This window comes from Corvus kubaryi, unplaced genomic scaffold (genome assembly GCF_017639235.1).
Source record: "Corvus kubaryi isolate FWS band 111438036 unplaced genomic scaffold, C.kubaryi_AGA036_p1.0 37385, whole genome shotgun sequence".
Taxonomy (NCBI): domain Eukaryota; kingdom Metazoa; phylum Chordata; class Aves; order Passeriformes; family Corvidae; genus Corvus; species Corvus kubaryi.
The window spans coordinates 2,027,003-2,043,442 of record NW_024581127.1 but is presented as its reverse complement, the minus strand read 5'-3'; the positions used below and the strand labels follow the sequence as shown (position 1 = coordinate 2,043,442).

Sequence of the window (16,440 nt, the reverse complement as noted above, 5' to 3'; positions counted from 1 at the left end):
AAAAAAAAAAAAAAAAAAAAAAAAAAAAAAAAAAAAAAAAATTCCCCCCCCCCCCCCCCCCCCGTCTTCGGGATTACTCCTGCACAATTACTACTCCATCCTCTGAAATCTTCAGCAAGAAGGGCTTAAATGTACACACATAGATCCACTGTACCTCCCTGGATCCTCTGTTACCCGGGCTGGACACACAGGACACCACATATGACTAGGAAGGACTGAGCTATGGCCCAGCTCATTGTGCACTGAGCAGCCATCGCCTAAGCTTCAGAAAATAAAGCCTGACCACGGTGATGGTGTTCATCAGTGTCCCCACAGCCAGCTATCCCCACTCCAGGCGTTGGATCCGGCACGGACACCAAGCATCTCCCGCCTGGCTTCAGGCTCCTGCCATCCGCACCCACCCCTTCCTCACAGACCTCTCCACCGAAGTTATTCACCAGGCTTCCTGTGCCCCCTCCTTCCCCGGCCCTGCTGGGGCGGCAGCAGCGGGCACCGAGGGGGCCGGGCTGCCCTCACCGCTGCGGGGCCGCGATGCCGCTGCCTGTGCCCGCGGGACGGGGTTCCCGGCGCCGCCCCCTCAGCCCCTCAGCGGGCGGCGCGGGGGAGCGGCGCCACGGCCCGCAAGGCTCGGCCGCGCTGGGCAGCGCCCGCGGTCAGTGCAAGTCCTCAGGGAAGGCAATTCCCAGCCCACCCCACACCCACGGCTGCCGCAGCCCCGCGGCCACCACCGGGACTGGCGACTCGGCCCCAAGAAGCTGCCTTCACCCACGGGCAGCACACTGGGCACGGGACATGGCTCTGACAGCGTACAAAGTACTGAAACAACCTACAGAACCATTTTCTCTCATTAATACATACTGCGTATTTAACTGCTTTCCTTTTGCATGCTAGCCACTCCCAAACTTACCTCCCAGGAGAGCACCTCTGAACTCTCTTTGTGTCGTATTTCGGTTCACATTGTACAGCCATCATGCATTTCAGTCAATCCGTCTTGCGTGGGGTCTCTCTCGTTCCCCGCGCAGGCCGAGAGACCGGAGACCACAACAGCGGCACCGTTCCCGGCCTCCACAGCACCGGAGAAAGGCCTGCTCCTCATGGGGTGCTTGGGTTCCCTCTCTGGAAGGGGAGAACAATCCCCTTTCGCCGCAGACAGGCAAAACAAAACCCCCTGCACTAGTCACAAAAAGGCAAATTTTGCCTCCCTTTCTTACTTATCAGCCAAAACATGAAAGGAGTAGCACAGGTTGTTCCTGACACTCCTCTCTAGGCTTTACCAAGAGCTTCATACATGACTTTCAGCTCAGCCCTGGGTGAGGGGACTATGATACTCCAAATGCACGTCGTACTGTGGAAACCATCCCCATGGGATGCACAGAGATACAGAACAAGAGCACTAGATACAGAAATACTGTGAGGCTTTATTGCCTGATGTTGTACAGTCTGTTAACCTTTAATTAAAAAAACTTCAGTACTTCAAGCAATGTGTTGAACACATTTGCACTTTGCCAAAAAGGCAGTCTGCTGAAGTAAAAAGCTTAGTAAGCAATTATTAAGCAGCTCTTGCAGAAATAATTTCAACTGCCACTGCCATACTATTTTTTTAAAGGAAAGAACCCCTGAATTCTGACCAAAAAGAAAAAAACCCAACCCCCCTCATTCAGTCAGGCAGCTAGGTATGAACATCTTGGAATACAAGACAAAAACTAAAAAGGGTTGTTGCTAGTTCGAACAACAATTTCTGAAGTATTCCCTCTCCTTCCCATCTCTCCACAGCACTGTACCTCCTTGCCATAAAGAGAAGGTAGTTACAGTAGCCACAGAATTTCACAATAATTTCAGGAGCACACAGACTAAACATTCAGTATGAGAATGGATACTTCCTTTCATACCATCAACTTCTGCTTTCCAGTCCCTCAGAAAGCCATGTTAAAAAAAATTAAATAAATAAAAAGAACAAAACAAAACCAACACAAAAAAACCCTAAACCCCAAACCAACCAACCCCCCCCCCCCCCCCCAAAACCCCAAACTAAAAAACCCCAGGGCTGTTGCTTCCAAATTATTTTAATGCCAAGAAAATGGTTCATGTAGTAGTTGGTTGTCCTGAACAGCCACATAGCTACTTCCAACCCTTGCAGAAGAGAACTACAGAAAACGAGTGCCAAGCCACCACTCTGCTCCCACAAATGATACAGTTCCTTCCTTCCTTCCTTCCTTCCTTCCTCCCTTCCTTCCTTCCGAATTCCTTCCTTCCGAATTCCTTCCTTCCTTTCTCCCTCCCTCCCTCCCTCCCTTCCTCCCTCCCTCCCTTCCTTGTGTCAATTCTTACTTCTTTTACCAAATTGCTCCTTCCAAAACTTATGTAGCAACTGCTAAACGTCGCTTAACTGCTATGCAGGAGACTTGCTCTAGGAGATACTCCTTGAGATAAGCATCGAATCCTGTTTTACTTTCCACTTTTCTAACGTACTGATACAACATTTATTTCAAAAGAATTATGATTTGATACACTCTTTCCTCTTAGGTTCTCAATTTTTATCTAATCTTGATGCAGTATAAACACTGTTTCTTTTACTGCTTATTTTGTCAAAAACAAGGCAACATAGATACTGAAATTTATGTAACATTCATTCAATTTATGTATCATTATGATGTATCAGTATCTTACCAGACTTCTCTCAAATCAAGGCATTTAACTGAATGTATTTATGAACAACAAAAAAAAAACACTGAACATTTTTGGAGTAACAGACAAAAATAAGTTGTTATTTACAAGTAATATATATAATAAAACTACTACCATTATATGCCTTTTATACACTGTAACTGCAGTCAATTTTTGCATTGTTTAAAAAAATTTCTTTAAACAGAAATTGTTCAGAATTATCTGTTTGTCCATACACATGTATGTTATGAGAAACACAATAGCTTTTCACATTTTTAAAATTATCAGTGTAATTTACATTTTTCCCCCAGTATCAAGTGAAAATTTAAAAATGGTGCAAACTGGAACACAAAGACAAGTAGCTATGAACGCTGAAATACAATCAATTTGGAACATAAGTGTGTTTTAAACTACCAAGCTGTGAGAAAAATCCCTAATATTTGGCATGATCATCTCACCACCCACCCCCAAAATGTCAAAGCTAGTTGTCTTACTTTTAAAGTAACCATGATTATTGCATATTAGATCTTTGGAGAAGCAGAGCTTTAACCAAAAATATTTTTAATGTAGTTGAAATATAGACATACTTAGCTCAGGGAGGAAAGAAAAGTAGAACATGTAATAAGTAATGTTATCAAATCAGTTAATTTGTTCTGCCCTTGCTTTGAGTAATCCCCCATACGTCAGATAATCCAGTTGAGTCAATGGGTACTTCAGCAAGTGCAAGAGCAACAATCCAGTTTTACGCGACCAAGTTTTCATTCTGCACAAGTCCTTTAAGAATCCTGGTCCTTAACTTACATCATTTAAGTGCTGACAGGTAAATTAACACATATTCCAAACTGGTAACAGGAAAACATTTACCTTTTTTTAAACCAGGATATACAAAAGACAATTTGCATAGTTACAATTCAAGCACAAAGTCACTGTAAATAAGTACAAAAGCATTTATAAATTTACTAAATTTGCTGCTGTTTGTGCCAGCCAAATTAGATAGGTATGAATGTAAACTTGAAGGGTTTGAGGAGAACAGTCAGTGTTTTTGCTTAAAAAATATGTAGAGAATGCTTTTTAAAGGTTTTAAAAAATATTTTCTGCAGCAGGAACAAACAGTTCAAACCCCAAAGAGAGCGATCCAAAATGCCCAAATTCCTCCTATACAGCAGAGAAAGTTTGTTCATAGGTTTCAAACCTACATACAAAACGAGGCACACTATGCTATTTTGGAATGTGTCCATAATCCTACCATTTTGGTTCAACCCAAGACTTCCAAACCACTCTTCACTTCTAACTTCCTAGGAAAACATATCTTCAGAAGGTGGTGCATAAGAAAATCCAACAAATGCATCATCTGCCTCTAGGACACTGGCATTAACAATGCTGTAGTCAGAAGAAACACAAACTGAATATGGGACCATTTCTTCTGTGAACACTGCATCGAAATTCCCAATATCGTCTGGTCCAACCTAGAAAACAGGAGGAGCTGTCAGTCATCATACTAATACAGTGTTTTAAACTTGTATTTGTCCTTTAAATTCCAAATTTAACTCTCAAGGCTATCTATTTTGTTGTTCTTCTCTATTTAAGTAAAATAAATTTAAGGAAGCACACCACTGCATCTCTGAAAATAGCTATTAAAAGGCTGGGTTTTTTTCATTTAGGTTGGAGTTTTGGCCAAATCATACATTCTCAATGATCTGATAAACCTAAAAAGCATGGATTAGCTCAGTTGGTTAGAGCATGGTACTAGGAGCACCAAGTTTAGGGGTTCAGTCCCCATATGGGGCATTCACTTAAAAGCTGGACTTGATGATCCTTGTGGGTCCATTTCAGCTCAGAATATTCTGGGATGTGTGATCTGAGATGCAAACACTAACACCACCTCCCCCCCAGGCACCTACCACATTAGGATTAAATGGTGGCGGAATCTTCTTCTGAAGAAGATCAGTCCAGCTGAGAGATTCAAAGAATGGGTGCTTTTGAATTTCAAGCTGCAGCAAACAATCAAGATTTTAGATATTTCATAATTCCATCCTATGCATCACAGTAAATATTACTTCATACTACATGCACATAGGGAAGTTCTCATATGCATATCCTTATCCTGTTTATTCAAAATTTACTTTACAATAAAAGCTGTAGTTGGTAAAAACAGCAATTACAATTTGTTAGACTGCCTCTATAAGTGGCGCTCCTTTTAGGATCATTCTTTCTGCTTCTAAGCCTTAAAATCAATGACCTTGACGTCTACTACAGGGCAAGAATGTTTTCTTTTAGTATCTGTTCCTGCCTTAAAGTTTTGTTAGTTTTTGCAAAGCATATCACTGTCTGAGATGCAGTTGCCTCAACAACTCTGCAAGATACTTACTAGTTACAAAGCAGCAAACAGCTAAGCTAAATGCTATCATCCTTTCATCTTGCTCAGTTACAAGGTCCACAGGCTAACATAAGCACTGCAAGCCAAAGACTACAAAGATTCCACCACTAACGGACGGACTACGTCCTTCTAGATCATTGCTCATTGCACAGTTCTGAAGATACCTGTAACTTTCTCACATCAATTTCTTGTGAACAAAGGTTTTGTTGCTACACTGGGAAAATGTTTGCCATGATTTTAAGGCTAAAAAGAGAGCTGCTCTTTGCATGGAACTGGTGATCCTCTTCATCAGAAGACTGGTTCCCAAGTCGTTAGTTAATATTACCACATGACAGCCTTTCCTTTTGATTATCTCCTGGTTTCACCATGAACAGTGAAACCTACTTCTGTGCACCTTAGTGACTGCTATACCAGCAACTGTGTTTCCTTTGCTGGCAGGTACAGCAGCAACCAAGCTCAAAATACCCCACAACAATCACCTCTCTTATCCCCAGCAACTTCCAGGGATAGACCCCACTGGTGTCTTTACTGAAGAATTAAAAGGGAGGAAAACAGAGACAGATGTAGAAATTAAATTTCCATCTCCAACTATTAATTCTGTGCTGTGCACATTAATTAGGTGAGTCCCTTTAAATGAAATTGAGCTTGATAAATTAGGACACTACTTACAAAATCTTCCCTTGCTCCAAGTCTGCTTTGCCGATCTTTCTCCAAAAGTTCTTCCAGGATAGACCAGGCTGTAAGACTGATTCCTGGGCGCAAAACCAGGGGTTTGTGAAGAATATTATCGTACATCTCAGCAACATCACGGCAGTAAAAAGGAGGCTAAAAAAATACAAGTTCTACATGAATTTGAAGCCATATGCAATGTTTCATACATTATGTATGATCAGTAAATGATTCTTTAAGACATACAAGCTGCTAGCTGTGAAGCAGAAATCTCCTTCTTTTTACGCACTGCTAACTTCTAATTCAGTCACCACCACTGCCAGAACTTTACACTTGATAACTTCCCACCACCCACCTCCTCTACTCCTAATGTGTTCTCACACTCATCAGTAGCCATAGATGCCATCCAGCTACAAAGCTCCCACTGAACTTGCCTGGAAAGAACCTGAGAATGGGAAAACAAATCCATCTCCCTATTTAAAGTCCTATGGGAGGAGACAAAACTCAAGAAAACTGAAAGAACAGACTGTTACTGGAGTAATCGCATATGACTAGAAGTGTAACAAGATTTTTTTTGTTCTAATGCTGTCAAAAGCTAGGAGAAAACCTGGGATACCTAAGTAAAAAAAAAGTCTTTTAATTTTATTTATTCCAATATTTAACAAAGTTTTACTTATAAGCTGGGTTTTTTTTTTATTGTGTATTATCACTGTTGATTCAGTTTAGTCTCAAAGTCCCCATACTGATTTTGATGACTACTGATTTTGCTGATGTCTACGATTTTGCTTTTCCACGAACTGTCAAGACACCAAGAGGAAATGTAAAATCCAAAAGAGAAACGCAGGTGCTATGTTAAGTACAAGGCAATCTGCTAATTTGCTTAAATGGAGCATTCCAATATTACTAAAAAGTAAGCATCCTTAACAACACTCAAAGGCTACCTCAAATAAAAGGGGAGAGGGGAAGAAAGCAACCTTTACATATCAGATACGTACCAGCCCATAAAGCATTTCATAAAGAACTGCACCAAGGCACCACCAGTCTACTGTGTTGTCATAGGGCTGCTTTTTAATGACTTCTGGTGCAAGATACTAAAAAAAAAAAAGAAAAAAAGCAAGCAGTATTTTAGAGCATTAGGCTAGCATGGATAAAACCTAGGTTTTAGTCACATCACAGTAAACACTTACAAGAAAAGTTGCTTCGTAACAATTAAATGTTTCAGCTGAATACTACACCTCACTCATCCTTCACTGCCTTTAAAGATCTTTCTGTAATTTAAAGTATGTTTATCAAATTACCAAAGTTTCTCATCCTGTCAGTTCAGTGAATCCCTCATACGTGTTCAAGCCTTCCCCATTTTAAGTTTTGCAGCGTAGTTTTCTCAGTAAAAAGACAACAGAGTTCAATAACTCAGTCAGCAGCTTCAAATTTTCATGCATATGCAATAATTTGCTTGAGTCACAGACATCAATTCCCTATACATTTACTAAGAATCAATGGATATGGTAAGTAGATTCATATTGACAAATCTGCAGCAGCTGTTACACAAGCTAACTGTCCTGTGTCTACCCAGCAGTTAGGAGACATGGGAGAAAACAGTATTTGAAAAGGGCTGGAAAAAGAGACAAAGGAAGAGATGAGTTATGGCCATGTGGCTAGCAAGCAGTAGACACTGCAGATTAGCAAGAACAACAACAAATAGATCTGTAGGGAGCTTGTCTTTGGTTTGGTTTCAGCTTGTTAAAAGAATGCAAACCTCCCAGCAGTACAAAACACAATATTTGACCTTCCAGTTACAGAAATATGAATAACAGTCAACAGCCATTAATTACTGATTAAAAACCCATGAAAGTTGTCAACATACTTCTGGGGTCCCACAGAAAGTTGCAGTGGTATCAGAAGTTGCAATCCCTTCTTTACAAAGTCCAAAGTCTGTCAATACAACATGACCCTGTTTAAAAAAGAGTGATATGTTAAAAAGAGAACATGCTCACTATGTGGATACACAGAAGTGTCAATTTTGTGAGAGAACACAGAAAACAGAAATAATCTTGCATACTTACTAGTGAATCTAGGAGAATGTTTTCTGGTTTTAAATCCCTATTAAAAAAGAAAAGGTAGTAAATCAAAACAGCAGTCACAAGAGCTTTGGAGGCAAGGGGCTTTATTCTTCAGCTGAAAGCTTCAAGTTTTGTTGAAACTATTACATTCAGGTTTCCCATAAGATGATTTCCTGAAGAGTTTTTTATTTGGTAATTTGTCCTGTTTTAAATTTCTGCTGGACAAGGATACATTTCAGAAACTTACCTGTACACTATATTTATGGAGTGTAAGTAGCCCAGTGCACTGGCTATTTCAGCAGCATAAAATCTGGCTCTGTGCTCAGGAAAGGAACGTTCTCTTTGTAAGTGAAAGAACAGCTGTAAGTATGCAAATAGGAAATAAGAACATAACACAGACAAAACAAAATCAGGTTAATAATATGTAAGTTTACAGTGAAGAGTAATTTATTTTGTTGTCCACTTAAAAAAAAAAAAAAAGTACAATGAAATAAAATTGATTTTACTGCATGACTTTGACTTAGTTGTTGCTTTACTCTCTTCCCTGCTTCTCTTTTGTAGCTCGGATGGTAGATGAATAGAAGTTGGCAAGACTAAATCATGCAAGACTGCCCCCAAGCAGACTATAACCTGGCATCAAATCAGTCATCTTTCATTTCTGTAAATGCTTGTATTCAAAGATTTGCATAATTATTTATAGAAGTGTATTCCAAAATAACCTAGATGTAGATCACTGTGTGAGATGTATTTTCCAAGCTGATCCACCAATTCTCTCTACTACAGAGAACTGTCAGGCTGCAAACAATTTGAGCAGATACAAATGTCTAGACAAAGATTAAATCATAAACATATGGATTCAACTATACTACACATTCAATTTGGAAAGGTTTTAAGAAAAATGAAGTTTTCTGGTTTCTGTCTACAAAGTTTAGGAAAAATAAAAAGCCACCCTAGCTTTCCAAGCTTTCCATTCAAATTTGAAAGCTGTTTTGAACTGTGTATTATTTTGCCTGAAGCAACACAAAACTAAGTTCTGAAACAACGCAAAACTAAGTTGTGCCCACAATTCAGAGTAGAGCAAATCAGGATTTTACTAATACAGTCTAAGTAAGATGACAGTACATTAGACAAGAGAAAAGCCCATCTTGTCCCAACTCTGACGCAATATAATAAATTCAGCTGTCAAGTTTCATTCCTTCCCCTTTTGAAGTATCAGCATCTCAGCTAATGCAGATGCAAGAGGAAGACAGTTTTACATGATGAAAAATGTAAACATAAGATTAATTAGTAATAAAGGTAAATTCATATAACTGTAAAATACAGTATTTGTATCTGACAAGCATGAATAAATTTGGATTGAAGTTGTCAACAAGAACAAGAACAGGGCCCAAATAGCTACAGAAGTCTGTAGCATCAGCAGATAACAATAGGATTTTCAAAATTGGAAGAATGCTGATCACAGCCTACTGTAAAGGACCATTTCACTCCTCACACCTAGAATCAGCAGAAAAGACAGACTAAAATGCAAACAAAACCACCACATACCTCTCCTCCATTAACAAAATCCAAGACAAAGTAAAGCTTTTCTGTTGTTTGGAATGAGTAATGTAATCCAACCAAAAATGGATGTTTCACATTTTTCAAAAGCACATTACGTTCAGCCATAATATGTTTTTGCTGCAAGAAGTAAGAGATCAATAAGTAAACAGGAATGATTTTGTAATTAAGGGAAAAAACAAGGGAGGTGGGTGGAAAAAGACTATTTTTCTTAACCTCCTTCCTATTGAGAACAATTTTTTTCTGCAACACTTTGACAGCATAGTATTTCCCATCCAGTTTTCGTTTTGCAAGAAGAACCTGTGAAATTAAAAAAAAAAATGAAGAAATGTGACTGTTGCAGTTCATATACTATTAGTAGTATTTTCTCATTTCAGCAAAACTGGAAAGTGTTCATGCTATTTTTTCCACAATACAGCTTTTTTGCTTCCAATACAGTCCATCAACAATGTAATTGCCAATAGAGTGAGCTTACAGTTCAGTAAAAATTTATCCCGACAGTGGTATAATGAAAGACTGAATTACATTTATTTTCCATGACCTGCTAAATCTCTATCAAGATCAATTTCAGCTTTTTTTTTGGATAAAATTTAAAGGTAACTGGATGAAAAACAACAACATGAAAAATAATTTGGAAACTGAGATTTCAAGATGGATTATCTTTGGCACCTTTGTAAAATATCAATACTTAAGTCACTTTCCAATGTGCTGTTGCTCACACTGCTCCACAGTATCAGGGGTTTTGCAAAATAGTCCATGACAACAAGAGGAAAAGCAGGATTCGTACTCCAGCTGCTGCATAAGCATAGGGGTACCTCCCTTCCTCCCTGGGGGAAACAGGATCCCAACTGATCTTAATGAGAAAGGGAAACTCTCCCTTTTGTTAGTCCCAGTAAGTGGCTGAGGCAGGCAACAACTGCACCAGGGAAAAAATGGCAGGGCCACAAAGCAGCAGCAATGGGGATCCAATAGAACAGTTTATGGGCTACCCTAGACCAACACCACTTCTGGAACCTCTGGCCAAGTCTCCAGTCACTGTGCACAAGAAACCAGCAAGCATCCTTGCACCACTATAAGACAGAGGAATAAAAGCTCACCTTGCCAAAGCTGCCTTTCCCAATAACTTTCAGGAAATCAAAGTCTGTTGGTTTAGCACTGAAAGATATTTAGGAAGGAGACAGGTCATCTGGGTAGAAATTACCACTTCTATAGCTGTACAGCAGTGTAGTGTAGCACTCAAGTTGTAAAGTGAGAACAACAGCCTGTAAGCACCCTCCTTTTCTTTGTTCCACCCAGCCCTGCTTCTGCAGACCTGTCCTCAGACACAACGACTCCTCTCCATTTTGCAATTCCATTTTCCTCTAGGGAAAGTGTTCAAGTTGCATCCTCTGAGTTTATTTTATTTACTAAGTTTAACTTTATGATGTAAAGGAGAAGCGAGACTGTTCTTTCATTCTCCATGGTCTAGTTTCCTGTCATTTTTAAGTCTCCATTTCCCCATGACTTCTACTGGAGCTTATATCTTACCTGCAGCAGTCCAAATGGATTCTAAAGCTTACATGAGGAAAGGAAGGACCAAGTTTGTTATCTATTCCCTCTTATTTATTCCATTCTTTCCTCCATCCAATCCTCCTCATTTTAAATTTAAGTAAGAGGAGGGAGGTCCAAATACCTGCTTCTTCTTGGTGTTTGTATGAATTCACCCTCAGTTTTTCCATTTTCCACATCACCACTCCTTTCAGTTCTTCCCAGGATTCCCTTACTCTTTCCTGAATACAATTCTGTCAGCAAAACAATTATCCATGTTTTCAAATTCCAAAACAAGTTACATCACCATACACCTCTCTATTTATTGCCCCTGCAGGGAAGGACTCTTACATTTCATTTCTTACTGCAATGTATTAACCACTTCCTCCTGCTAGCTCAGAACAAATCTGAGGAAAGCAAAACCAAAATAGCAGTCATCTCCTAGATGAGAAAAGCAGATTTACACAGAACTGAGAACAGAAACTGCAGAAGACACCAAACTACACTACTACCACTGTAGTAACTGGGCTGTAGCACCAACAAGGCAAGCTGCTCCTTTGCCATGCAGTAAACCAAACTTGTTTTCAGAAGCTGTGGGACCACTCCCAAGGTGGGTTTTACAATTAATTTTAATCCCTTTTAATTAAATTTAAAAATTTACATTAAATTGAATTATGTTTAATTCAATTTAATTGAAACCTACTGAGGATTTCCAGATGGTCCAAGGTTGATATTCTGTGAGGTAGAGTTTAACTGTTGGGAGAAACAAAGAGGTTTACTTGTAATTCTTTTTCTTAACTTCTCTCTTATCTTCCAACCAATACTAATTTCAAAATACTCTACTAATATGCTCAATCCATACTTTTACATTTGTTACATTAGAATTTTAAAGAGATCTAACATCCAGGTTGGGAACTGAAATACCAGGCCATCATCACCTTGTCACAAATTCTTTCTACACACATCCTGTTCAAGGATGAAGGTAATAAAATATTTGTGTCCAGACAGAGAGGAAAAGATCAGAAATAAAAATTGAAGAGTATGTCAATAAACAACTTGTTCCTCATTCAGAACTTAAACCTTTCTTGTACTTGCCTTATGAATATATTTTCTGCCTTTTATTCCAAATTCTCCAAGTTCTTACTAATAATTAATTTTAAACCCACACTGTTCATATAAGAGTACTTACTGAAAGACACAGTGCTTTTAAAAACACGAAAGTGAACATTCTCCCAACCCCAAGAAAAACATTACTGACATTAAGGTTAAATAACTCAATTCCTGGAATTCCATTAATCTTACCAGTACACACCCAGGCAAAATTTGTAAATTAAAGGGAGCAGAGGAAGCCACTGTCATTTAGGTAATTTTCTCCATTTTGTTTTTGATTTAGAAAAGCAGTATCTGTACTCTCATTGTGATTCTGGAATTTAACACAGAAGAATAAACTGCACTCAAATACAAGTTACCTGGGGACAGGCTGTCAGGCAGCACAAACCAGTACTCCAGAAGTGGAGAATGGCCTGACAGCAGCACTGAATGCCACTACTCACTGAAATGAAACAGTGGTACAGGACAGTTTTAAAAGAGCTATTGTAAAAAAGACTTGTTTTTAAGGCTTTTTTTTGTTCCTTGTTGTTTGGCTTCATCATTTACAGCAACTATAGAGTGAATTTTCCACCAAAAATATGGGGTCCAGGCCATTATGCAGTAGCTCTCTTCCTATTTTGGAATTTGTTGTGGCATGACACGTCATTAATTTTCCACAGACGGTTTTTATCATTCCACATTACTTAAAATACCTTTCAAAGGAGGAGGAAACTGGTATTTTAAACTAGTGACTTTGGAAATCAAACTTCCAGAACACACTAAATCTCCCGTGGATCACACACAAGCTGAAACAACTCTTACATCTTTAACAGGGGCTGAATAAGAAGAGAAGAATTAATATCACACCTTTATGCCAAGTAGTAAGTAATAGAGAAGACTATTAAATATGGCACTTCTGCCTTCCTAGGCATGCTCCTTTTTTCAAACAGCCCTGTTTCTGGAGGCTGTAAACTAATTTTCAGATAATCCATCCAGCTATACAGTGGATTTTTGTGACAAAAGAAACTTCAGACCTCACACAGTGTTACATGTGAAATGAAATCAAATCTATCCTTACTCCTAAGTGACTTTTAGAAAGACTGCATTTTTTCCCCTGAGAGAATTCTGTTTCTCCCCATCTTTAAAAAAGAACACACAAGCAAACAAAAAGACAATTAAACATTCAATCTCCCCTGCTCCTTGCCAGATGTTCTTAGCAAGAGCCTTTGAACAGAGTGCAAAAATGATGACAGCTAAGCTATGACTAAAGTTGTGTTTCTTTAACCCATATAGGAAGGGGGAAATAAGCAAGACAAAGCCAGCAATCACTTTTACTCCTCTCTGCAGTTCACAGCTGACAGAAAAATAGCTTACAGCCCACAGTGGAACTGAGTTGTTTAAAAAGAGAAGGAAGGGGATTTATTGCAAAAGCTACCAGTAGTTTTCAGTAAATAATATACAAAAGAAGATTGCCCTCAAGTAGCTAAAATTTAGAAGACTGTTCTGTGTTATTACCTTCCGACTGCTCCTTTCATCTTCATCTTCAGATGGATCCGACTGGTGTTTTGGGTTATCCATCTGAAGAAAGGCTCTGACATCTGGGCTAGAAACACAGTTAACTTCATTAGCACACCAATAATCTGCATGATTTTCAGCCATAAACAGAGTACAGGACTGGACAGCAGCATATAGTGGAGTCACTCATTACAAAGCTTTATATTTAAGTTCTGGTAATTAAGGACTGTGTACAAGCAATACTTTCTTTCATAGCAACGTAATTCAACTGCCAAGTGCGTTATAGGCAGCACAAAACTTTTCACTTGCAGAAACCTGACATGTTAAAGTATATGTATGTGAGGACTTCAGAAGGAAACACTGCAGAACTGCATTTAAAGATAATTATCAGAAGCAAGCATGAATTCTAACTGGCTAGCAACCACCAAGAAACCAACTTTCTTCCAAAAAACTGAAGAATTAAAATTTTTGTTTTCTAAATTTAATTGTCAAATACAATAGCAAATGAAATACATCATCTGTATCCCAAGGAAAGACACAAGTTCCAAGAGATACACAGCACTAATGTTCCTGTCCCCATTCATTTTAAAGCAGAAGATGGTGATCTTGTATTCAGAATTCCTTCTGGCTGGGGACTGTCAAAACAGTCTTAAGAAATCCTTCCAGTCAGCTGCAGGACACAAATGTTTCAGGAATTAGCAAGAGAGTCGACTGGCTTCCCACAGTGCCTAAGGAGATGCATTTTATCTTCAGCAGCAGTTTCAAGCTCTGTCTTGGTGGAGCTGGGGGACAAGGACTGAGAGAAAGGTGGGAAAGTAAGAAAATTCCAAGAACCTGCTTCCAGAAAGAAAGGCTTGATTGAAAGTTCAAAAGAATGTAACATCTTTCAGAACCACAGCACAGTGCAAGTAAAGAATAATGTAATACAACTGAGGCAAAATTAATTCCTAAAAAATGGCTATCATGTATAGTCCATAAACCACTTCAAGTGATGATTTGAATCTTTCAAGTTCATTCAGCTCACTAAAAGGCAACCTTCTTATCGAGGAAAGAAATCTTACCTACATTTCAGAGACAAAGTTCTTTGAGAAGGACTCAGGACAGTCACTGATAGGAAACTCCACATGAGCCATTCAGTACAAGAAAAGCACTAACTTACTATGGAGCTGCTCTTTTAATCTGTCCCTAGAATATATAAAATAGGGTAGTTTCATGTAAGAAACAGATGTACTTGCTATTTTCAATCCATTCACTCTCCACACCTCTGATCAATGAGGATCAGAAGTAAGAGATGAGCTGTTTCTGACACTTCACCAGCTCCCTTAATTTCCTGTCAGCACTACTGAACCTACCTCATACCTATGCTATCTGAGGCTCCCAGTCTTCATCACTTACATTCTGTATTCCTAAGTCCTATTTGAAATATGTTTCAGTTCCTTCAGCCTTTCAGGTTTAAAGCACAGCAACAAGACTGTTCACATAATTTCCCACCATCATTTCAGTTTAATTCTTCCCATTTTATAAGAACTCCAAATTCTGATCTATTTCAGCATTTGTCTTGCATCCTGAGGCCAGGAAGACAAAAATCACAGTGGTTTGAACATTGTGGTAATCCTGGGTCATGATACAACAATTTAAGTTTCAGAACATTTGGATATCACAAAATCAAGAAAAAAAAGTTATGGTTAATGCTTTTCACTAGACAGAACAGAAACAAACCTTAATTACCTTTCAGCATGAATTATTCTGGAAAACTGGCTGATTAAATAGAGCATGATGTAATACATCTCAAATAGTTACCACAGTAACTTTGTCCATGACTGAATTCACAGCAGGAAAAACATAAAAATATCAATTCACAGGAAAAGGCTGCTGTACTGTTGCAGGGTATTCCACAATCTCCACAATCCACAATAGTCAGAATCATAACTGATTGATGTTACACTGTTCACACTGGGAATTCTAAAAGCATTGTAAAGAACTACTGATTAAAAATAAAAAGTTTCATGTACCAATTTCTTAGGCAAGATTGCAGCATGTAATGCACAATGCTATACAGATTGATAGGACTCCTATGCTGTTTTAGCTCACATGGATTAACTCAGTGTGTTTTAGAATACATGGAAACTATTCCTAAAATAACCTCACCTACGAAATTAAAAGGAATGAGAAAACCATTTAAAAAGCTCAATATATATTGTACCCATACTACCAGCAAAAGTTGGTTTTGTCTGGATTTTTATGATTGACTGAATAAATTTATTTTATGGATTATCTCTGAATACACAAAAGGGTGTCAAGCTCTGCTTAAATACAGCTGCTTATGTAATACTTGTTCTGCATTAGTCTTCCTACAAAAACAATATAATACCGCACAAAAATTTTGGGCACACAGAGAAATATGAACAAACCCAAAAAGTCACACAAATTTCAAGGCAAAATTGTAAAATTAATAGCCAGTGACAGAAATGTAACATTTAAGACACAGTTTATTTAAATAATGGTGCCTAGCTCCTCCCTCTTCTTGCCACGTTTTCTTAAAAAGTAAACCACCCATGTCTTTCTTACAGAAAGCAAAGGTTCAAAAAGCCATAATACAGTAAAGTACAGTAACACTTTAAAAGAGGACAATAATGTAATGCAAGGTTTGCTTTCCCCAACACAGACTGCAAGATCCTACAATTCAAGGGTTTCACATTCACTTTTATATTAATCAGATTTTGAAATCAGAAAAAAATAGTGACTGATTTTCTTCTACAGAACACATTCAGACCCTGCTTCTCACTTACAGAACTGATAACTCATTTCCCCACAGGTTGCAGTGTATTGTCATCCTTGAGTTCTTTAAGTGTTATGCAAATGTTCTCATTCTCATAAAGGAGCTACTTTGGACTATTTAAAAATAACTGCATTATATCTTTAATGCATCCTCTATTATACAGTTTTTCAAAAAGGTTTTCTTTGGACATGTTCTGATAGACA

General features: G+C 38.5%; 1 protein-coding gene across 7 annotated transcripts in view; it reads right to left on the bottom strand.

Moving 5' to 3' along the window:
- Positions 1 to 2,614: 2,614 nt before the first annotated feature.
- The window catches only part of LOC121668265 (serine/threonine-protein kinase Sgk3), a 55,694-nt gene continuing 41,868 nt past the window's right edge, over positions 2,615 to 16,440 (bottom strand). For all 7 annotated transcript variants that reach the window (XM_042035863.1, XM_042035869.1, XM_042035864.1 and 4 more), the window contains 12 exons: positions 13,459 to 13,546; positions 11,558 to 11,607; positions 10,425 to 10,482; positions 9,544 to 9,627; positions 9,316 to 9,447; positions 8,018 to 8,130; positions 7,774 to 7,810; positions 7,575 to 7,661; positions 6,706 to 6,801; positions 5,711 to 5,866; positions 4,566 to 4,655; positions 2,615 to 4,130 (listed from right to left, as the gene is read on the bottom strand). In XM_042035863.1, the coding sequence (XP_041891797.1) occupies positions 3,960 to 4,130; positions 4,566 to 4,655; positions 5,711 to 5,866; positions 6,706 to 6,801; positions 7,575 to 7,661; positions 7,774 to 7,810; positions 8,018 to 8,130; positions 9,316 to 9,447; positions 9,544 to 9,627; positions 10,425 to 10,482; positions 11,558 to 11,607; positions 13,459 to 13,546 (1,162 nt within the window). In that variant the 3' untranslated portion in view covers positions 2,615 to 3,959. The remainder of the gene's footprint in view (positions 4,131 to 4,565; positions 4,656 to 5,710; positions 5,867 to 6,705; positions 6,802 to 7,574; positions 7,662 to 7,773; positions 7,811 to 8,017; positions 8,131 to 9,315; positions 9,448 to 9,543; positions 9,628 to 10,424; positions 10,483 to 11,557; positions 11,608 to 13,458; positions 13,547 to 16,440) is intronic.